Source organism: Antedon bifida, chromosome 8 (assembly GCF_963402885.1).
Source record: "Antedon bifida chromosome 8, ecAntBifi1.1, whole genome shotgun sequence".
NCBI lineage: Eukaryota > Metazoa > Echinodermata > Crinoidea > Comatulida > Antedonidae > Antedon > Antedon bifida.
In genome coordinates this window covers 20,784,533-20,809,865 of record NC_136233.1, presented here as the reverse complement: position 1 = coordinate 20,809,865, position 25,333 = coordinate 20,784,533, and the positions used below count along the sequence as shown (strand labels likewise).

Genomic DNA, 25,333 nt, shown 5'->3' with positions numbered 1-25,333 from the left:
TGGCTTTCCCACTGTGATAAATTTGTAATGTTTTGATTCTTAATATTATATTTAATCAAACAAAGTGTTGAATTTGGCGTTGAATCATCGGATCAATTAATGATGGTGATGAATAGCCAAGTGCAATGTACACTTAAACATTGGAATTCAATTATTGATTAATATGAGTATAGTGCAATGACTATGTACTGTTGATTTAATATGGAAATTGATTCATGTTTTAATAATAATAATATGTCGATCTTAATCTTATAATAAGAGTGCTTAATACACAAAGCCTATAACTAAGCACTGTACATTATTATACCCTGGTAATGTTTTTGATCACACACGTCTGGAAACATACTCCCATAATGTTGCAGTGGCCGTAATCAGCGCAATTTGGTTTTGGACCTATACCAGGTACCCATTTGTGCACCTGGGTGGAGAGAGGCAAACAAACGTAAAGTGTCTTGCCTAAGGAGAAACAAAGAGTTGGATTCGAACCCACGATCCCTCCAACACACTGTGCCACATGCCCTTAATAGCTGATTTATACAAATCATATAAGTTTGAAAGGTAGGCTACAGTAATGTTTGATTGTATTTATGGTCACTTAGCATACCTCAGTTTTATACTGTATTTTGTCTTTATGTCTTTTATGTGTAAACTGTCTTTGGGGTTGGGTCAACTGGCTCAGCTACAGTGATTTCTTAGTTCACTTAGGTTGACCCTGGTCTCCCCAATTTCAGTTTTTTTTTGTTATGTATATACTCAAATAGACCAAATAAATAATGAAATGAAATGAATAAAAATGTACAATATCTGCTAGCTATACACTTTAACATGTTTTATTTAGTATGCAATCAACATTACAACGAGTATTGTATGAAGGTTGTCTAAACCAGCTATTATTTCATACAGGAACATAATACACCCATTTTATGGTTTCCTAAATCTATTTGTGTAGCCAAGATTTTGTATTTATTGGAGGTCAATCATCCAGAGTTTCCTACACTGTAATCGGGCACTACAGTGAAATTAGTATCATTAAAAATTCCTGTATGATGTACAGTAGAGGATAGTGTTAAACATTGTAGTGATTGATAAATATACTAGTCCAGATTTAAAAAAAAATGAAATGCTGTAGGCATTTCGTGTTAAAAGCGAAAAAAACGTGTGTTTTAAGGTAATTTTGGGGTGCTGAATTCAAATCTGCTGTTTACCCGGCTCAATTTTTAGATCTTCACCCTTACAGTAAAATGTGAAAAATAAAATGGCCGCCATTTCAGACTTATTTTGGATTATAACTTGACTTTTAAGTGACGTAGTGTACGTAGCAAGTTAAAAATGGTGTCTATACCAAATCTGTGTTCTGCTACATGTTATAAAATACAAAAAGTGAATTCATAGTTTGTCAATGTTGGTAGAAAAACCACTCATTCAACAAGTACCATTATGACGTTAATCTCTCAGTAGTTCTTGTGGTTTATTTATTCCATTTATAAGGGTTTAACCTTCTTTTCAATAATTATTAGTCTGGCTTTAAATTCAATTGTTAAGAGGTTGAATGATATTTAAAAATAATCAAGGCATAAAAGGTTAATAATAGTTCATTCAGTTTTCCTGAATAAACATTCCATTATCCTTTAGTAGTATTTAAAAATTAGTAAACATTTACTAGGCTACTGTAGCCTAAAAATTGTCCCCTAATCCATCCATATAATATAATACTAATTGTGCTTGCCTGATGCTCAAACTTGCACTCTTTTTCAAGAAAAAAAACACTCAGGGCTCTCAACATACTGGCTAATGGCTTGGCTCTGATCCTTGGTTCCAAACAAGTTTCCTCTAAAGCTCTGCCTACACTATCAAACTAGTTTGACAAAAAAATTGTGATGTGACCAATCACAAGCAACAGTTCAAATAATCCATTGCTTGTGATTGGTTGAATCACTTGTGTTGCATCTGTAGTGGGAACCATATTAGAGGTAATGACCCTGATTCTGTTAATTACTGTAGTTGACCTTTGCCCTAGTATAGTTTGCTGGGTGTTAACATTGCAATTGATCCTGTCCTAATGAGTGTTGATGGCCTGTATAAGCATCACTAATAGCATCTCATCTGGCCAAGTTAATTCAGCTTAGAAATGATTGACATTTAAGTTTAGCAAAACATTCTTAACATAAATAGTGAGAACACCAAAACGATTGGGTTTTGGAATGCCATTTACCATAGATTAGCACCTGATAAATGAAAACATCTTCTTCTTTGATGATGGCGCTTGGCGGTAAAGGATATTTTCCAATCTCCTTGATGATGCTTTGGTTTTGGATTTTTTCTGTATGCACAGGAGCACAACATTAGGCGCTTTATAAAGTCAGGATATTTATTTTATTTTATTTCCAAACCGAACCAACAGCAAAAAGAAATTCGCCAATAGCAGGATTTGTTTGTTTTCGACCATGACTACTTACCGTGTACCATACCAATAAAACAAAATGGCAAAAAAAAAAACAGAAATGCATTCTGCTGTTTTATTAACAAACTAAAACAAAACATTATTTTCCCTTTGTTCTGGAAATACATGTATCAGAATGTAATTTCTGTTTTGACATATTAATTATTATCCTCAGGTTTTTTTTCCTGCATTTCATAGATTAGATAGGTCAGTTTTAATTTAATTAAACATTGATGTACAATCAGAATGATCTATGACAACATTGTCTTTTAAAAAGAAAGAAAAAACTCATAGTTATGGGAGGGCAATACTACAGTAAGTGTAGCTCTGAGTTTAACAATAGGCCTACCTACTGTACTGCTTTGATAAAGTGAGTGAGTGAGTCAAATGGCCGAGCGGTTGAGGCAGGGGCACCGTTTACCGTACCTAAAGAGCCAACAATATCGGCAAGAGTTTGAGGCCGACTCGCTCAGTTCTGGTGGTGGAACATGTCTTCTCGGATAAGGACTATAAACCGTAGGTCCAGTGTACACAGTTATAACCTGTGTGCACTTTAAAGAACCCAGTTCATTATTCGAGAAGAGTAGGGGGTTACCCCGGTGAACTGGTTCACAAAATAGCCCTTGTATCAGGGAGATTACCACCTATCTGATAGGACAGTGATTTATTTACTATTGGTATTAATCCTTGGCCACATGTGCCTAAATACATAAAATAAAATTTAAAAAAAAACCATAAACCGCGTAACTCATAGAAAATATAAGAAGAAATCATAGGTTTAGCTCTGAATTAAACAACTTGTACTGTAATGCTTATGAACAGACTGTATGTGCATAACATAGAATAAATAATGTAGGATGAATAGCGCAGGATGAATAGCACAGGTGAAATGATCTGGTGAAAATGAAACCGAGAGGATCCAAATATAGATCTACCTATTATAGATTCTTAGGTGGGCTGATGCTAAGGTATCTGAGAAAGCGAACTACGACACAACAACAATTTCAAAGAGATCAACAACAACCAGAGGAGAGAAGACTGGTTGTAGAGTTTGTTGTAATGTATGTATGGTAGCGCTAATTATTAGACTAAATCGGGGATAAAATCAGCGGCGGACTTCCATCTATTTTATCAAATCGTAGTAATGGAGAGTAAGTAGGAAGATTATATTTGCTTTTTCTATACTGTGCATAAAATGAATAATTATTCGTAGTTGATTGACTGGTTGTTTGTGACAACAAAGTTTGTGAAAAACAAATGGCATACTTTTTCTTTGAACACTGAATAGAGAACCAATGCTGACTACAGTGTTAATAGCAGAAGAGAAATTTAATAAAAAAGTAATTTGTTTGCAATTTTTACTTAATTAATACTGTATATTAATCTTAGTGGTAGAAAAAAGTGTTTGAGTTTACACCACGTACAGTACTTCTGAAAACATTGATTTCGCCATGAAAACCTTCAAACAATAGTGGAATTTGGAAAGGAAAAAGTGGATTTTAAAACTAAAAAATTGTAAAAACATATCCACCAAGTGTTCTGTTCTATGGAATAAAAATATCATGTTTACAGCGCGATAGTGCATTGAAGAAGATACTTGACATTGCGTTTTCTGGCATATTACATAAAAGTTGTTTGTTGTTAGTAAAGCAATTCAACATTATCGCGTATAAATTATTGAATTGAGTTCTGAAGACCCGCGTGAACTTTAGATTTTTCACACGTACAAAACACCCAAGCGTATGGATGCGATTTGCGTACAGGCTTGATCAGTGAAGTAAAGCCAGATCTGTGTTGAAATCTATGATCCAAAGTATTAAGCGTTCAAATGCAATTAAGGCAACGAGTCTACGGCGCTACAGCTCGTTGAACTGTCTCAGAAGTGGTATCGACCTATTATGATGTTTTGATCGTTGTTGTTATGTAGGAGTGTAAAATCTCAGTGCTATCCATTTTTACATTGAGTGGGTACCCGTGACATCAGTTGTTGCGTCGGCTGAGGTATTTATGACGCAATACAGACGTATAGAAATATATTGGAAAATATTTTAACTTATTTGTAGCAAGTTTTCAAGGAGAGTTCAGACCTGGCGACATTTACATAATACAATTTACAAAATATATGCAGAAAGATGTGCATTACACTACAGTTACACGCTAAATGACAAAGAACATTCATCAGTAGAATATGTTAACTTTACGTGAGAGGATAGGACGACGAGTTCCATAAATTGAGTCGTGGAAATATTTCACCATTGTGAAAGTAAAACAATCGATAGAGAAGTTTCTCTCTTAACTTTTATTGTTTTATCTTATCTCAGCGAAAATATATAAGTACATATCATAAAACAAGAATTTTTATTTTACAATTGCATAATAGTGTACTGTATATAGTACTACAGTTTTGAAGATCTACTTTATAGTTGTATAGACTTTGCAGAAAGAAGTGATGATATTGAAGATAGATGTTCTTACTTTATGAGAACAACTATTAATAGCTTTCTTGGGGCTAATTATATTATACACAAACATCTTTGTCAATTTTAATAGCTTTTCGTGAAATTTAGATTCAATTTGGAATATTTTCCGAAAAATTTCATCGCTTGAAGATACATCCCAGCTGGAGATCACAGTTTGGTTTGTTTGTGTATCGCATTACTCAGCGATTTTGAGGTGTTTTCATCAAGGATATGAATTTGACATCCTACGTCGTAGATAAAGCGTCGTGCTAAAAGCTATGATTAATAACGAAACCAGAGTTTACTCATATTTATGTTTGCAGATGATATTATGAATTGAGCTATTGATCATTGAATTAGATAGGTGCGTAGAATCAATTGGGGAATTAGTCATTAATTATGTAATATGCTATAAATAAACACGATATTGAAAATCAATATCTCGGTTAATAGAGAGTTATGACAAGTTCTGTTTTGGTTCATTTAGTATCGAAGCGCAAACCAGTCAGAACGATTCCAGATAAATCTTAGAGTTTATTCAAAACAACCAAGTTTCTTTTTTGAAGATTTGTCAAACCATATGGTAGATGACTAAAGGAACAAACTACTTTAGGATCAGTATCAAGATTCCTATCTTGTTTTTTTGCTGTCTAGATATTTTATTTTGATCATAATCAGTGAGTTAATGGAACAATTACTGTTTCATTATTTATACAAGGATTTTTCTGTTATGAAGTTCATATTTAATCAAATAAAAGGAAGGTTTTGTGAGCTTACCGTCAAAGATAACATTTCATTGAAGACATCTCGACTTTGTACAAGTGTTCTTTGAGGATAAATCCAAAGAGGTTGCAGTAATTATTTGGCATCAGTGGCTACTTGACTTTCAAGTGGCAGTTTTAATCCTTTGTCAGGACAATCGGATTACAACTTTTCAATTCAGTTGATTGACCGTTGAGATTATCAACTGCTTGCCCTTCAAGGCATCATTATATTGCAATCTTGAATTTCTTTTTTCCATCCTTTTGGCTTAATATGCCATACCTTATTATACCATGGTGATAAATGTTTAAAATGTCTGTGAAGTTACAGAAAGCTTTGGCAAGAGTATCATAGAAAACTAGCGTTTCATATAGTTTGGAAAATATTCCAGGAAAAAAAACCTCTTGGACCAACAATATTGCCAATCGGATTTAAATCATTTCGTTTTGTTACAATATAAATTTTTGATTATTCTACAATTAATTTATTCATTATGATGGATATATTATTTGTATGAATTACTTTCCATACTGACACTGACAGTAAAAAGATGTCCCTTGTTGATTGAGATAGTCCACTTTGAATGTACTGGATACAGATTGGATACACTGAGGGACCAAGTTCAAACATTTGATGCTTGTTGTTGATTGAGTTGTACAGACCTCTTTGAATTTACTGGATACAGATTGGATACACTGAGGGACCAAGTACAACATTTAACAACATTTTAGTTGTACAAATATTCTACTTCGGATCTACTGTAAACACAGAGGGACTATAAATTAAATCATACTGTAAATTATTATTAATAGTCGATAAATAATAAATTTAAACACAATCTGGGAAATTCATTTGTCACATCAAGGGGTGTATATGTTCACTGGATTTATTAATATATAACCAGTAAACTAAAGAAAAACGCCTAAAGCTAGATTTTCACGCATTCGAATTTGAGAAATTTCAAAACATTTCAGTTGAAAAGGAACTCAGCATCTTTTCATGAAGCAAGTAATATTTTCTATTATTGTGATTTTATCAGGCATTGTCTTAAAGGACCAAAGGCTCCAACAATCGCCCCTTTGTTGATAAGAAGTCTTGTATTGACGCCACTTTTCAGTTCACTAGATTTCTCTATAGAAGTTCTTATTGGCCGGAAACTTTGATTATTCACATGCTAAATGATTGTAGACGCTGATATCTGTCGGCCGATTATTAGTTTGTCGAAATTTTTTGCAGAAACCAGAAACTTGTGGCTATTAATTGGTTACTAATTGTTGAGATGATCTAACATAATTTGTCTGATTTGAATGTTGAACTTGTAAAATGCGAGCTAACTTTAAGTAACTATTTAAATGCAGTGGATTTATAATACTTTTACAATTTATCTGGAATTTGTGGATTATTAAAATCGATAAAAATGGAGACTTTATCGTCCAATAATATTCCGAATGGTTGGTGTATGTATGAGCTATCTCATTACGGTAAACAAAAGGTAGGTCTATTTGATTAACTTTAAAACGTTAAACTGCATGTATTTTATGCTTATAGGAAGTGGGAATAGTGTTCACTGAAAGTGTCAAAATCCTTTGATTTTAATTGAGCACCTCCCTTTGTGCTTATACAGTAAGCTAAAAACGAAACTATGGATGGAACAAAGGTCCATGGTTGCATAGGGAAAATATAGAATAAAACCATTTATTATAAAACATTTGATACAATTATTTTAATTGAGCGCCTCTCTTTATGCATACAGTAATTAAACAATTTAGCTAAATATAAATGGAACAAAGGTTCCAAAGTGTCATAATAAGGAAAATATAGAATCAAATATGAATAAAACATTCGATATACTAATAATAATACGAAAATTTAATGTCATTCAGAATTGGATTACTCTAAAATTTAAAAAAAAATCAAAATGTTCAAGTTATATTATTATGATAAGATAATGTAAATTCAGAGGGAATGCAGGATGTGGAAGATGTACCTATAGTTCCTGTCTAAACTATACCTAGAAAAATAAATATAAATCTTAGAATCTTTTTTTATTATTAATAATTTTTAAATAAATTATTTAAACTCTTAGTTTTTAAATGATATCAGAATTTGAAATATATAATTTTATGTTTTATTTTTTTTTTATTTATTCATTTCCCAACCAACAGTGGGAGGGATATTTGATTGATGGTTATCAACTCAATTTTATTTGTTGAGACAAAATCAATTATAGATTTGACAGTATTGTATGTTAATTTAATCCAAGCTGTTATTAAATCATATATTATTCATTGATACTGCTATGTTTGCATTCAACACTAAGGAATTTAGTTTCAACTTTAGAGGCATATATTATTTCATACAGAATCCATACTGTATGACCTTGGCTTACAAATTACATGTTATGTGATCTTAAAGATCACATGACTTTTTGCCCATATTTGGAAAACAAAATAGTTAAGTATTTTATGGATAGTAACATATTATATAGTATAATTTCCAATATGGATGAAAAGGCGAGGGGTTTAAAATTATGTTTTTTAAATAATTTTGTTGGTCTAATGCATAATGTGGCAGTTCCATTTGGTTGGAAAAACTCCTTTTCTGGTTATAAAAATTTGTTTATACTACACAGTAACTCTTCTTTGGTACAACCCAATAGGGGACTCTATTTTAAGGGGGGACACTTTCATTTGAAACGAACGATAGAAAATATACACTAAAGCCAACTCCTACACTATTTGGGAAACAACCCTATTAAAGATGTAGTGTCCCCAAAATATGATGATTAATACAATCATATTTTAAATAGGTCATTTTGTAGTTTTAACAAAGTTAATCACTTCCGCAGGAAAAAAACCCGAATAAATTGATGTTTTCTATAAGACAAAACAAATTGTTAAATTCAACCAAAAACCTATTGGCTGGCAGCCAATTTGACTTTAAATATAGTTTTTTCCAGGTAAATATTTTTTATTTATCCATTTTTTTTGGTTAAAGGGAATAACTATTATGGAACATCAAAATGGCAAAACATTTTGAAAAAAAATATTTCAGGGGACAATATATCTTTAAGATGACACTTTGTATGGTCATGCAAATGTTCCCTGAATATGGGTTCTTATCCAGTCTATTAACTACTTGAACTGACTTTTGATGATTGTAAATAAAAATACTTCATACTTGATTAGTTTCATTTCTGTGGCTATAATTGTGCCTGTCTCGTACACTCACTAGATTAAATTTGTCATTTATATATTAATAATAATGATAACAATATAATACTAATTTCTGCTTTCTGTTCATGATACCTCTTTAGAGAATTTATGAATGAAACCATGCATAAGTATCAATGATATTATAATAATTGTCAGATTTGAATTCCTGATAAATACTCGCCAAAAACAAATATTGTTTTAACTTTGAATAATTAGGCTAACAACAAACACGTGGAGTTTGATAAATACAAAGTTTGTTTGGAATAAAGTTATTTTTCTTAAGCTCTATCTACAGTATCAAACTTTGTGTGACAAAAAAATGTGATGTGCCCATATATGATGTCATATCACTACCATATTTGGGTATATCACTACCATATTTGGGCACATCACACTTTTTTTGTCAAACTAGTTTGATGTGTAGACAGAGCTTAAAGACTCTATTATTTTAATGTGTTCAAGGTTTTATTATGGAGTCAGTATGGTTGATTATTAACCAATCTAGGGTTGTTCAACTTTCCAGTATAGACCTCCTCAAGACCATCACATCTGTTTGTTTCTTTTCCTATCTCTATTTGTAGGCTAAGAATCTTTTTGTGCGAACATACTACATCTTTTCATTCTAGACATTAGGACCTATGTGAAGTTAATGTTTACTATTACTATTAAGTTTTTTTTAAATGGTACAAGTATGCAGAAAAAAAAAAGAAATACATTATTATTTCGAACATTCCAAAGTAGTGTGCAAATGGCGACTTAACTTTTAAACCATCATAATAGGCTAATCATGCTATGTAAAAAAAACCACATTTTTTCATTGGGTCTAATGCAATTTTCTAAAGTTTTTTTGTACTTACTGTATATTACTTTCTTGTACTGTTTGCCATTGTGTATTTTTGAAGAAAATAAATATTGATTTGATTGGATTAGAAAGTATAATGGTCAATTAATACAGCATTAACAACATCAATTGGCTTTAAATATACTGTATAATAAAAGGAAGACCCAATTGGCATAATATTTTCTAAGTTTCGGTTTTCCAAGGTAAACTCCTTTTGTATAATATAGCTGTCTCCTACGAATGAAAAGTATTTAGTAGGCCTACAGATAATTCTATAAATAATGTAGTAGTAATTTCTTTTTCAAGTTCAGGGCCAGATACTTACTGTACTTTACTAAGTGTAGACATCATTGCATAATTAATAGGAAATGCCATAATCATCGCAATATCAGACTTTAATTGACGTTATGCTAGTTGTGATGTCACTCACTATCTCTAAACATCTACAGTTTTGTTTTTGATATATATTTTTGGCTAAACAGAACAGTATACTAATCCTATATAATCATCAAATCACATTGCTAAAGCTTTGTCTACACTATGGATCTAGTTTGACAAAAAAATGTAATGTGCCCAAATATGGTAGTGATATGCTTAAATATGATACTGATATGACATTATTATGTCCATATGGGCACATCACATTTTTTTTTTGTGACATACAATTTGATAGTGTGGACAGATCTTTAAGTACATTACCATTAGTCAGTAAAACATGGATCAAATAATACTCCTTTCATACTGTAGGCCTACTTAGAGTATTGAAAAACTGAAAAACAAAAAATGGTAATTCTATAAACATTATTTTTTGCTGATTACACAGTCGAGTGCTATTACTGTAGTATTACAACAAAAAAATCCATTTACATGAAATTAGTATTTTGTATGTACTGTAAAAGCAATTGAAAGTAATTAGAATGGTTTTGTATTGCTGTTGTTATTTCAATTTCAAGCTTAAAATAAATATCCCCAAACAAAATATTTAATTTATAACAAACCAGTATAAAATTGAAATATTTTAATTGTTATTTTTACTGGTTAACAATCATATGACTGGTTTGTTGTTCTTTCCGGTGATATGAATGAAGGCAACCTGCCTGCTGGACTACCCAAAGTAAACAACCCACAGGATATTGTCTCATTCACAGCCTATATTAAAACAAGACATGTGTGTATGATAGGTGCAATGTCTATGCTAGGTAGTCGGAGTATTATAGTTATTAATCAAAGTACTGTACTTGCATACCTACATTAAGCAAGTTGCAGTAAACAGTATACAGTAAGTATTCCGCTATTTATTTATTGCAGTATTTTTTTTTTTTTAAATAATTGTAGCTAAAGGAATTTTAACGCTATGTTATTGTTTGAGAATTTCTGTTAACAATTTACTTATTAATTATATTGAGTTACAGTTAGTACAAGTTATACTTTGTATATTGTTGTAAATAGAGACGTATGTTCATTATTATAGAGAGATGGACAAAATGGTTGATGGTATATTAAGTATAGATCTGCTAATGTTAGCTTTAGTTATCTAGTAGCGGTTTGCACTATTATATAGCATCAGAACTGACTTGGGTTATCAAATAAAGATAAGGAATAACACTTAATTTGGGACATCCCCATTCAGAGGAAAGCCTCCCTTGTAACAGGCATATTCAGGGGAACCCTCCCTGTGACTAAGGGGAATTTTCCCCTATATAAACCTTACAGTACAGTCGAGGCTCATTCAACACTATGTCCAATGCCTTCAGGAGACATGCTGTTTAAAGTACACATTAATATACTGTACAGTATTTTAAGACATGACCAGCATGTGACCTATTATAGGTCACTTTGTTGGGTCCAAAAGGTGTCCCATTAATAGAGGTAATTATTTACAGTGCCTTAACCATAAATGCCATTCACTACTTCATTTCAAGTCTTTATACTAACTGTATGTAGGTTAACAACATAATTTTATATTTGTTTACCATTTTAGGAACACACTGATAACTGAGGTATGATCAAAGAATGTGTTTATAATGTACTGTACTGTATTCAATATCCCTAGTTTATTTAATTCAAGTCAAGTACTAGATGCATCATACTGTGTCATTAAATAAACAACCCATAGTAAATCTGTTTACACCTATAGGCCCATGTAAATATGCAGTTCTATAGTAATAAAACCCACACAAAATTGCTAGTTCTGAATTTAGGGTCAGATGGGTTTTGTGAGAGCTACAATAAGAATGTTACCCTTTATTTTAGTCATTAATAAATACAAGGATTTTGTTAATATTCTGTAAAGATGACTGGTATTAAATGTATGTATTTTTGACAGTATGAAAGTACAGTAACACCAATAATATATATAGGCAGATAATTAATATATCTACTACCAAATGGAAATGTTTAATTCTTATGTATAGGGACTTTTGCGATTTGAGTGTATGTGCACTATTTGTAGCAGTCAATTGATTCTTGTCCACGGGCATATTTCCATAGAACATGTTCCCGAATTTAACATTAGCAGTGGATGATTAGTCCACTTGCCGCATAAATCATCAAAATGATGCTGTCTTTCCAGATAGGAAATGAAATGGACATGCATTTTGAAAAGTCCAAATTGAAAAAAGTAGTAAAGCCCATGATGTAATGTACAATTAAAACCCTAAACTTATAGATTGAAACAAAAAAAAAATCATATGTTATTGCAGTAAACAAAATGTAGTACAGTACTGTAGTAATATACTAGGTTCTAGCCCGTAATTAGTAAAGATACATATTTTGGCACATGTGGCGTTTCATACGTATAATACTCGCATGTATGTACTGTACATGTGTTTTCAGACAAAAATCGAAATGTCGACTGGTGGACTAACATAAAAAAGACAATAACTACAGACGTGGGGCAATTCTACTGCAGTAACTGCAGCAGAATAATTTTGACATGATCCCTGAAGAGCTATTCAAATGTGCTGGGAAAAAAAATAAAATAGTGTTAAACATCAGTAGACACTTGTGCCTCATTAAATGAAATACTGGTGGGATGAGGAATTCCACTCAAAAGGAAGTTGCAGATATTTATTACTCTTGTGTGGGAAATCAATACAGATTTAGTTCAACATATGAATAATAAAATATGGATTATGACGCTAATAAATATATGTCAGAAGAATAACATAGTTTACTGCTAGTATTGTTCACAGTCTACATTCTAAATCTGTACTGTACGCTATTATATTATAGCATTGTTCATACAGTACCTAAATTATAAATCCTTTGCTGTACACTATTATAGCATATGCCATGCATGCAGTACCTACATTCTAAATCTATTACTGTACATTATTATAGCATATGCATGCAGTACCTACATTCTAAATCCTTTACTGTACACTATTATATTATAGCATTGTTCATACAGTACCTAAATTCTAAATCCTTTACTGTACACTATAATATAGCATATGCATGCATTACCTAAATTCTAAATCCTTTACTGTACACTATTATAGCATATTGCATACAGTACCTATATTTAATGCGTTAGAGCATCTAAATCCTAATATTGATCTTGATTTTATAATATTCCTTAAAGTCGTCAATCATCAATTATCAGAAATTGTAAAGTGCAGAGTGATAAATTACTTATATCATTCGTTCGTAGTCATTGTATTCATTGTGATAATACCTTAAGCTAATTGTTAAAGAAAAGTCAGGATTATGTTGAGGGAGGAGACAGATACATGTGGTGCAAATTAAATGTACCTTTGAATAAACTTTTCCTTGAATAAACGCTCTCCCCTTAGAAAATGTATATAGTAGATTCGTATTAGTTAAGTATAGTTTTATATATTTTGTCATTTTTAAGAGGGCCCCTGAATATCAGCTGGCCTGCGGGTTCAGCTGGAAGGGTTACCCTCTATAAATAAAGTTGAAAAAAAAAAAAAAAAAATCATTTTGAATAAACGCCCTCCCCTCCTCGAATAATAGTAAATATTAATTTCTGCATAAAACTATTATGTATTTAGAACCAAGTAATATTAGTTCATATGATTGTTGGCCTACATATTCAATGGATTTGTTCATTTTATTTAGTAATAATTTATAGAAATATTTGGAAAGTGTGAATTGTATTAAAAGCATTTGAATTATTTATAATACAATTCACAACTATTGGAATATTTAAATTTGAAATAAAGGTAGACTGGTTAGAAAGATATTAAATGGTCTACATATTTTGTGTTAAGTTTGGTTAAATGTGACATTTTTTGATAGTATTTTTTTCCCTCAAAATACAAAAATCCACTTTTCTAGTCTCAGAATTTCTATTTGTGTTTCATTTTTTTTCCTGCTGCTAAAAAGAAATGATTTTTTTATATAGAAAAGTTCCTATCGATGAAATGAAAGATATAAGTTGTAATTTCTTTGGCGTTAAAACAACTTTTACTAAATTGTAAATGAACCACATTATACTATATCTACTCTCATTTGATTGTCAACATGGACATGTGTATGAACTGTATCATTGTTGTGTTGTTTTCAACACAAGATATCCTGTAGGTAGTTCCTTTCCTTTATTTTGTCCCTGAGTACAGTGACCATATTGTTTATTTCTGACGTAAGGCCTGAAAATAGCAAGAGGAAGTGTTTGGTTTCTTGTGTACCTGGAGGATTGTTGTACTGCTGAAGTGACATCATGTACATACCAATTACAATCATGTCTACATTCTACTGAAGTTACTGCAGTAACTGCATTTGTTCACTGTAAAAGTATACATTTGGTTGTTTGTTTGTTTCAATGTAGAAGTTTATGATCTGACAGACATTTAATAAATTGTTCTTGATTAATAATAATTGCATAAACTGGTGATGTTTTAATGTAGTTACAATACTGCAGTAACTGCATTAGAGTGATTTTTTAAATAGATAATCATTGCAAATGAAAGTCTTTTCTCATATTTTTTTTCTAAAAAAAAAGATGTTAAGCCCTTTTTTTTCATACAAAAGTTTTTCATTCTTTCATTTTAATGTTGACATATCATTTGATAGGTAATAATTATGAACTTTTAACCTTATATTATAGTTCTTCTTTTCTTTTTAAATCCCATTCATTGCCAAAAAGTATTATGTAGGCTTAGATGTGATTTAGTACGCTTCACTACTGAACAGTGAGTGAAAGAAATCGTTAAACTAATACTATAGAGGGGGCTATACAACTTACTGACTGTATCTTTTATTGTTATAGGTCATTGGAATTTGTACTTAGATAAATGTAGATAACTTTGTTTGTTGTTATTGTTGAAAGGTACTAAAAGTCTATTTGTGCTGATACCTAAGTTTGTTTAATATTTTTTAATAATTATTGTATTTTTATAGCTCATATTAGAATACAAAAATAGAAATATATTAAACAAATGTTAGATACTGATACTTCAAAAGTAAAAGATAATCTCTACAAAATGTTTTGTCTTTTATTTATTAGAATTAAATGTTAATTATAATTAAATGTTATTTTTATCTTTACAGAAGATGGAGTCAAGTGAGATAATTCTCACAGATCATGTTCTCACGATGGAGGAGTTGTCACAATTTAATATCGAGGACACATGGGAAGACAGTCTTAAGAGAACACAGAAAAATAGTCAGGTATTGTTACATATTACAACAAATAAAATAAAAATTAAGTTTGTTTATATACCCTAAGATCAAATCAATATTGTTTTTGCTGAACAAAATTGAGAACATCTATTAAATTTTTTTCTCAATCATCAAGTGTTTTGTGTGTATAAATGGTGGCTGGACTATTAGACTATGTTTAACTCATGTTTAATACGTCAGAATTTAGTAAAGCCACTTACCAATTACATAAGAATTTCAAAAATTATTAAAATCTTTGTTTGTTTACAGTATTACAATTGGTTGTGTTAAAACGAGGATTTATTTAATTTTTACAAAAATGATGAAAACTTTTTTTATAGGATACGTCATTAGAACTAACAGATACTAGTAAAGCGTTGAAAGTTCACTCGGAGCGACCGCATTTAGTCAGTCTTGGAGGTAGTCGCATCAGCACAGCAGTCACCCTGTTACCCCTCAAAGAAGGTTTGTTATTCATGAGTCAGAGTGTGGTATTCCTCACAAAATAAAAGTGATGTATCTAAAATAATATACTCCAATATATTTACTATTATTGATAAAGGAAATCAAACAAATTATCAAAGGAAGTATGAATATTAGCACAACCTTGTTTAATGATAATTTTTTTCTATAATATCTCAATTTTGTTATCTGTTTTGTTGTCAGTTTTAATATTTATGATAATTAATGATGAATTCTGGTTAATAGTGGTCTAACCTTAATGTTATACCACTGAAAAAATAGTTTTTACAATTTTTTTTTTGAATATGCCAATTTATAGATGTATTGTCCCCCAAAAACATTTAAAACAAAATGTTCAGTTATAAAGAACAACCAAAAACCCAATTTGACTATTTTTAGGTGATCATTTAGAATAAAATGATCACCTATTGTTATTGTATAAAATCTTTATTATTATTTTTTTTTTTATTATTTTTTTTCTTTTTATTGTTTCTGTACACTATTTTGTGTAACAATTATCTCAAAAAGTTTAATGTCAATGATTACAAAAATTTCAGAATATCTTTCAAATAATACAACTTAATCCTAATAAGCTTTCCAGCGTGATCACTCATCCGTGACGACATTTATACGCCATTTTGCGAAATCACATTATCAATCATATCTCCATAATTCATTATCACATATTAATGAAATTCACTACACGTAAACTTCAGATCAAGGGTAAAAATATTAGCAAATAAAAACGCACGCGCACGTAGGTTCATGCGCGTGATATCGCGCGTTAAAAATTTAAAACGCTCAAAATTAAGTTTTGATCAATTTAGAGCATGAATTAGGCCATTTGCGTGTTTCAAAAAATTACTGCGCAAAAATGCGTTTTTGCGCGCGCGATACTTAAAGAGCGTAAAAAATATGAATTTTTTTTACAAATCTCATTCTACTCACCATCCTTAGTACATTCACCAAATTTGAGTCAGTTCCGACTTAAAATAACGCTATACGAGCACGTTAAAAATGACAAAATGCGCACATTTATTTTACAAAAGTTCTGAAAATGGTGAAAAATAGGTCTTTTTTAAAATGAAAATAATTCTTCAGAATGCAAGATGACCCCCGATTTTTTTAACTTATTCTGGAAGCCATTGAGTTGTAGATATGAATTCATGTACACATTTTACGTACAAAATGTTTTGACGTCATCAAATGGCCACTTGAATTTAAAAATTAGGATTTGTTATCTTTTTGTGTAGATTATCACATTCAACAGAGCGCATCTTGGTTATGTGTGCTCGAATTTCGCACAACTTTCAGTATGTGCTTGCTTAATTAATTATCTTTATCATGAGTTGACACTATCTTCATTTTAATGACGTCATCACGCGTAAAAACTTGAATAACGTAGGCCGTGTAATTTCACCTTCGCAGTAAATTTGAATATCTTACAGCTCTTCAGAATTGAAGGTTACCTTGATGATTATAATTTATTATGAAAGCTGATGAAATGTAGATATTAATTCATATAAAAATTAAGCCTATCGGATGTTGTGACGTTAACATATGGCCAGTTGAAGTGAAAAAGTAGTTTTTTCATATTTTTCGTCAAAGTTATACACAATTCAAAGAGCGCGCACAGCGCTTCTACGTGCCAAATTTTTTTCCAAATCTTATATTTTTTTGCTCAATTAATTATCTTTCGAAATTGTCATCTTAAAGTTTAGTTTGATAACGTCATCATGCCAAAAAATTAGAACATGTGTCCCGCAATTTCACCTATGCTACACTGTATATAGATATACAGTATATACTGTACATATTGTATATGGCATATAGGCACAACTCAGCACTATAAGCATATAATAGGATGGCATACATCAACATTTTCCGATCGTATGTTAATGTACGTGCATGTTTAAAAAAAAATTAATTTCAGTAAAATGATAAAAATGATCACCTATAATTCGTCAAAGTGACGAATTAAATTCTAGTTTTCTTTAAATTTTTCAGGCAAATCATTTTTTTTTAAATCAATTTAACTATTATATTATAAGACATTAAAATTACTTTTTTTCAGGTGAACAATATATCTAATGTCACAAAAGCTTAATCACTTTGACCAAAAATAATGTTTTGAATTTCATTACGTTGTTTGGTAAACACATTGTTGTGGTTATAAAACAAATCCTGTCATTAATCAGAATACCTAGAAATGGAAAGTTTTAGCCACAAAGAGACAGACTTATATTACCTAATAATATACTTATAATACATAATGTTTTACAGGGAACAACTTAGTGGGCCGTACTGATGCTCATACAACACAGGACATTGTAATCTCAGGGAAAGGGGTGGAGCCTGAACATTGCATCATTGAATATGCAAATGATGTAGTCACTATCCATCCCAAAGGGGCGTGTACTGTTGATAACGAACCAATCTACACCTCTACAAAAATATCACAAGGTAGGTGACAGACGATTAAACTATAGAATTATAAAAGTACTCTGTTATTAAGCTCTGTCTACACTATCAAACTTTATGTGACAAAAAAAATGTGATGTGCTCATGTAGTGTAGACAGAGCTTTAAAGGTTTTTTTTAACAGTATTTTTTTTTTGGAATTTGTCAAGTATTTCTGTTCTATTGTTTTGTTAAACTTCCTATCAAGTCGTTTTGTGGTCATTTCGTGTTCCAGCCAGCTTTACCATTTTATGTAGCCTTAAGCTCTGTCTACACTATCAAACTAGTTTGACAAAAAAGTGATATGCCCAAATATGGTAGTGATATTCCCAAATATGGTAGTGATATGACATAATGTCCATATATGGGCACATCACATTTTTTGTCACATAAAATTTTATAGAGTAGACAAAGCTTTATGTTTGTTTTGTGTAGAATTTTGCTGGTGAATATGTTCCCTGACTTCCAGGTACCTATTAATGTTGTCTAACCTTGCACGATTTTAAACTCTCAGTCGTGTCAATCACATCATTAGACAATCTTCCTGTTAAAATGTTAACAAGATTCTGTAACTGTAACTTGTTGTAGCGGCTTAACGCACCAAGGATGACAGATTACAAGTTGATCATATGTGAGCTATGCCACAAGTGTCATCTTCTTCCTCTTTAATTTACTATTCACATTTTTTCCATTACACCGATGAATGATTTAAATCGCTTGAATGTCTTATTCTTTTTATTGAGGAAATAAATTCAACTGTATTTGGTTATCTGCAGTTCATTTTTTCTTGTACTTATGAGGGCGTAATGGGCAGTGTGTTGGACGTTGGATTACTGATTGTGGGTTCGAATCCAACTCTCACCACATTGCTTGTATCCTTAGGCAAGGTATTTACTTTTGCCTCTATCCAACCAGGTGTATAAATGGGTACCCGGTTAAATCATGACACAACTTTGCGCTGATTACTAGCTGCATTATGGGAGTATGTATTAAATTTAATTTAAGTTTTTTTTTTTCATGATGTTAATTTCTTGCAATAGGAATTTGAATTTGCATGGTAGTTTAATCTGAGTGTCTTCAAATCTGAAGGTCTTAGCATGGGCCTACCTAATTTATAGGTCCATGGTCTTAGGTCCAATTCAGACTGTACCAGTATCATAAAAAAATGTTTTCCCAAACACATGGCGTACCACAAAATCTAACTTTTACCTTTATTCTCCCAAGCAAATCTTTAAACAGATTGTTTTCATTTGGCGATGGCCACCTTTACCTCGCTGTTAGATGTGTTAAAATGGTGACATAACAGACAGCATGTTAATGATTAGGCTAATTTGTTAGGAAATTGATAGGATTTGGTTTAACATGTAACATTACCTGTGATATCTTAATCATGTTCTTTAAATTAAAATTGATGTGTTGTGAGATTTAGAAGGTGAATGGCCTATTCGTAATTTAAACAATGTCAGGTGTTGCGTAAAGATTTTGACTAACGTACATTCTGTATCAAGCATACCCTGGGATTGGCTTAAAATTTGAGCATATTTTTCATAGAAAATAACCCTTGTAAAAACCAACCATGTACAAAGCCGATGGGAAACAATATTTATTACCATCATTACCAGCACCACCGTGACCATCACCATCACTACCATTACAAAGTACCATCACTATTATCATCATTACCAGCACCACCGTGACCATTACCATAATATCACAACACTACCATTACAAGTTCATCACTATTATTAAACATTATTATCAAAATATTTATCTCCAATCCTCTCCTTTTACTGATTCCTTTCAGGTTTAACCTTTAACCTCACACAGTTGCCAACAAATGTTATGCAAAACTTTCTTTGCATGCGATATCTAATCAAATTATTGTTAGACAGTAGATGCTGTGATTGAATAATTACCAAAGATGTTTGGTGTACCTATTATTTTTATGCTTAGTTTATTCTTTCACTTCGGCCAATAGACGTACATTGACAATTTCCTAAGATAATTACTTAACAAATTGCTATTGTCCTATTTGCTTAAATTTTGTTATTAGAGTGGAAATCAATTTCTTTTTTGTTTTTGTCTTTAAATCTTTTACTAGAGTTGTTATTGAATTTGATATATTTTCTTTCTTTGTTTTGTTTTTATTTTAATAACTTGAATTGTTGGATTGCAGACAACATGTTGACAAAAGAGGACAACTAATTTTAGTAATGATGTACCTATAGGTTTTTAAAGAAGCTTGGTAATGTTGTTGTAGAGTTGAAATGGGCATGTGTTGGATGGCCATTATTAATAATAATAATATCCTGGTTTTATATAGCGCCAATGTTGTGAAACCTCTAAGCGCTGTACATAAACTACGAAAAAAGGGTTATTAGAAATTGTTAGCCACAAAAAAAAATATTAGAGAGTTTGTATGGCACTGAAACTTCCCAGTGAAAGGAGGAGGTTTTGAATTCCCCACTGGGCTTGGTATAAATAGTAGCACTGCAACAGTATAAACTTTTCTTCTGTTAATAATGTATGTAAAATACAGTTATAGTACAAGATTTGAACTCCACCCTTTCTATTGTAGGCACAACCTTACTGCCTGTGCCAATTCCTTCATTTCCAAACCATTGTCTTTTTAATGTCCATTGTCTTTTTAATGTCCATTGTTTTTCCAAGTTTGGAATTACGCATAATTAATCACTTCATCATTGTTATAGTTCGATTTTCCATTTTCCACCTTTTTTAGATAAAATTAACTTTCTGCCGTCTGATGTGAATTACCATACATCCTATGTTTCAATTTTACAATTAGAATTACAAAAACATTGTTATCGTGTCGCTACAAAAGCTACCAAAATGAAAATAATGTTCGGTGATGTCACAAACCTATCGACAACATGTAAAAAATTAAGTTTAATGTGTTTTGATTGGAATGAACTATTTGATACTTTGATACAAGTTAGCAGACGTTTACCCCGTCCTACATTCATTCTACATTCTACCGTGACCTTTGATAGTTGAATGTCCGTGGTTTTGCGCATCCCGAGTCCAAAGAACTTACGTTGTTTCCCTTGGGACTGAGGGCTCGGCTAAATGTGTCAAGAAGTATTTTGCTATTTACCTCGTGGCAACGGGTATGCTAACACAATTAGTTACTGCTAATATGATAATTAATTGTGTTAGTTGGTTACTTGGAAAATGAAAAACACATGGAAAAACTATTAAAATATTATTTTTTCAGTTTGATTTAGTTATATTTTTTGTATAGAATTTCAAATAAATATTAAAATAAAATAAATCTTTTGATTATTACAATTGATTTGAAAGTTTTAAAATGTGTTATCCTTTCATTGTAAAATATTTGATTATAAACAAAACAATTAACATTCTATTAATAATATTTAAAAATACAAAATAAAGACAAAACCTGATAAATAAATTTTTTCTCTAAAAAAAAACCAGAAATACTGTATGAAACCCTCTTATGTGTTTGTGCTTATATTCCAGGGACATGCATACCCCAGGAGGATGAAGAACATACCCTTAATCTCTGTCTACACTATCAAACTAGTTTGACACTAAAAAAAGTGTGATGTACGTGCCCAAATATTGTAGTGATATGCTCAAATATGGTAGTGATATGCTTAAATATGGTAGTGATATGACATTATTATGTCCATGGGAACATCAAATTTTGTTTTCAAACTAGTTTGATAGTGTATACAGAGCTTAAGAGGGATATGCATACCATAGGGCGTACTAATACCTTGGGGGGTATGTGTGTTTTAAGTTTTATTTCAAAACTACTAACGTAGCAGTGCATTTATACCAACGGATATAATTGAAAGTTTGTCTGTACTTGGGAAGCTTTGGGATGTTTCAATGCCGGGGAATAAAGGAGGGTGATGTACTTTATGCTAATTAGATTACACCCCTCACGCCTCTTGCATTGGTCTGCCTGATTGATCCATTTTACCCCTGACTAATCAAATGATCTGTTTCTGTCGTAAATCAGTTTGTCAAGTCCTTTCCTAATGTCAACATGTTTTTTTTAATTTTCTTGACAAGTAAATTTTCAATTTATCAATCTTGCATTACACTATTAAATCAAACCTCAAATAATTTAATTAAAAGAATTAAAATAAATATGTTTCGTATTCTCTAAAGAAAAAAGAAAATTACATCTTATTTATTATCATTCCATGTAGAACTGTAATACTGTATATGATCGAGAATAATCTGTGCCATAATTGTTTAGCCTAAATTTAAACACAAGAGCTAATGCCTTTAATAATCAAATCTTTTTATAATCCCACTTCATAATTTTATCCCGAAATTTTGGCCATTTATGCTATTAATATTATTAGAAAAAAGGAAAATAAACGAATAACGTTTAGGCACTTATTTCCAACAAATCAAAAACAGAACAGATAGTAAAAAAATGTAGATGTTTACATTGTGTATTTTATCTCTGAAATTGGTCCAACCTGTTTTTCACTTGAACTTATAGCATGCTAAAATTGGTAATATGATTAATTATAACTCTAATTTCCTTCTTAATAATCTTGCCACATTGATTGGTCAAGACAGGAAATGCTATTAAACAGTTCCTTCTCCAGGATATGTTTTTGGGTTCACAATATGTTATTGTTCTCTTTAATTTAATTTCTTAATAATTTATTAGTTTATGTTACACAGGTCATAGGTAGCTACTATTTTCCGTACCATACCCAAGTGGTTACACAAGCTAACCGCCTTTGAACATTGACATAAATTATGTCAGATTTGGGAGGTGGGCCAATAACCCCAAGATACAAATGGAGTTTATTTGCCTATTACCCACATATTTTGTATCCTTCTAATATACGTAAGTTATATTTAAACTGTAAACTATATTTAGTAGGTTTCAAATTTATTATTCAGATTTATTTTCACTAGGATGGAATACAGGAACGTGCACATTTTGACAATTGCTTTGTGATTGGTCAAATAGTGCGAACCAAGCTATACTACTTTTACTGCATATTATGTATAAACCGGGGATGGGCTTACACTGAATATAAACCAGGATGTTAGATAGATCCTCCCCAGCCAGTCATTTCTTCTCCCACCCCCTCCCCATCCAAAAAATAGTATCGAAACATTATAAATAAGTAAGAATAGGATTAAAACTTCATTTGTAAATCTTTGTGAAAATGATGTCAATCAAAGTTAATATTAACAATCAATTAAGCCACTCCCCTTTTGCATAAGTAAGAAAAAGACAAAAGTCAATAGTATGATCCGATGATTAATGTTATCGTTTAGACGTGTTATTAATTAGATGTCCCTGGTTCTGTATCCTGCCCTGATTAATCATATTATCTACAGTACTCAATGATATTAAATACTACATTTGTGAGCCGATTGTTCAGTTGTTTGATAACTTCGGGGCAGAACACTGCAGCACTTCCGAGCGAACTGGAAGAAGGAGGAACTTGGGTTTGTGTCATCATAGTAAAGCCATCACTAGCAGACACAAGTGATTTCACCGAGGACATTGTGTTTTTTTGTTGATGAGTTAGAAGTTTTTGGGTCATAGTTGTTTTTTTTTCTTCTTCAGGAACTGCGGTTGAATCATTATTATCCACCGTACATTTATCAGAAGTTATTTCTTGTTCAGTTGTCATTAAGTCTGTTAATGTTTGAAGAAAGCTTTGCTGTGATTTATATTTAGCTGTTGTTGGACTTCGTACATTTCATTATGTATCGTTTGTTTTTCCATCAAGGGCTTTGGACTACAGTGTTAATTATATTTAAATTTCAAAAGGATTCAATATTCTAAGGATTCTGACATTCAATATCTGTTTTTAACAGCAAAGTGCAACTTTTACCGGAACTGGATGCAAATGTTTGTAGACATTGTGTTTTGTTAATTAATCTTATCATCTTTGATCAAAAAGACTCATCAGTTTAAACAATTTAAATCGATTTTCAAAAATTCCGCGTCTTACTACAGACACTCCGTAGTAGTTTGTACTGTTGGTATAGGAATTGGTATAAAGATGATGAAACACCAAGTGATACCGCGTAGCCAGGCAGAGAAACGTATGGCCACGTTTGGAATAAGGTCATTTGGCATTGCGTTGAAGGATGTCGTTGAGCTTGGCAACAATATGTATTTTGCGTCTTTACCGGCAACTTTGCCACAATTTACTTTCATTCATAAGAAAGGTAGGCAATGCTATGGTTAGAATGGTATTACCTTGGAGGTTAACAGTATAATAGTGTATATATAATACAGTGTGTAATTGGAACACATAACTAACTATGGCACACTATGTAACATGGTTACGTGTAGCATAGCTCACTACGAATAAATTATTGTGATAAAATAGATAGAACAGATTCGAACCTAAGACCTCTCGCTGATAAAGCATCTATTAATAACTATTTAAGACCACAGAAGATTCATGGTTGTGACTCATGATGTACACGGAACCATTGCATGTTATATTACACAACACTGTATTACCTAATTACCTTATTTAAATCTTTCTTTATTCAAACCTGGAATCTTAAATACATATTTTAAAAGATTCAAAATGGTACTTCAATATTTATTTTTCACAATGTACTGTATTACCTAATTACCTTGATTAAATCTATCTTTATTCAAACCTGGAATCTTAATACATATTTTAAAAGATTCAAAATGGTATTGCAATATTTATTTAACTGTATATTTAGGTACCTAGATATAGCATAACAATGACATCAATATATAATCAAATTTCCTTTCTGTTAGTGACAATTTGTAAACTGAATCCTTGACTTATTGATACAGTTTATTTTATAGTACCGGAATGCAATCTAGTAAAGTTAAACTTAAGATATTCTACAAGTGTATTTCATGTCAGGCAGTTTAATTGATTTTAAATTGTTTTTCTATTAATTGTTTATAATATTTCCAAATATGCTCTATTTTCTAGTCATGTTTTTTTAATGGTTGGTTGCAATATCAATCTAAAGCTCTGTCTACACTTTCAAACTTTGATGTTGCCAAATATGGTAGTGATATACCCAAATATGGT

The 25,333-nt window shown here is 31.3% G+C and overlaps 2 protein-coding genes across 7 annotated transcripts in view; one reads left to right on the top strand and one right to left on the bottom strand.

Annotated features, from left to right (window-relative positions):
- Nucleotides 1–16,976, bottom strand: part of LOC144850711 (uncharacterized) — a 229,643-nt gene extending 212,667 nt beyond the window's left edge. The window contains exon 1 of the mRNA XM_078708105.1: nt 16,922–16,976. The gene's annotated coding sequence lies outside the window, so the exon portion shown is untranslated. The remainder of the gene's footprint in view (nt 1–16,921) is intronic.
- Nucleotides 1–25,333, top strand: part of LOC144850699 (uncharacterized) — a 49,866-nt gene that overhangs the window by 9,656 nt on the left and 14,877 nt on the right. For 3 of the 6 annotated variants that reach the window (XM_078708081.1, XM_078708077.1, XM_078708078.1), the window contains exons 1-4: nt 7,003–7,153; nt 15,235–15,354; nt 15,687–15,810; nt 18,091–18,270. In XM_078708081.1, coding sequence (XP_078564207.1) covers nt 7,079–7,153; nt 15,235–15,354; nt 15,687–15,810; nt 18,091–18,270 — 499 coding nt within the window. In that variant the 5' untranslated portion in view covers nt 7,003–7,078. Of the gene's footprint in view, nt 1–3,292; nt 3,592–7,002; nt 7,154–15,234; nt 15,355–15,686; nt 15,811–18,090; nt 18,271–24,313; nt 24,474–25,333 lie in introns of those variants that run through there. The other 3 variants (XM_078708080.1, XM_078708079.1, XM_078708082.1) reach the window with 3 other exon arrangements.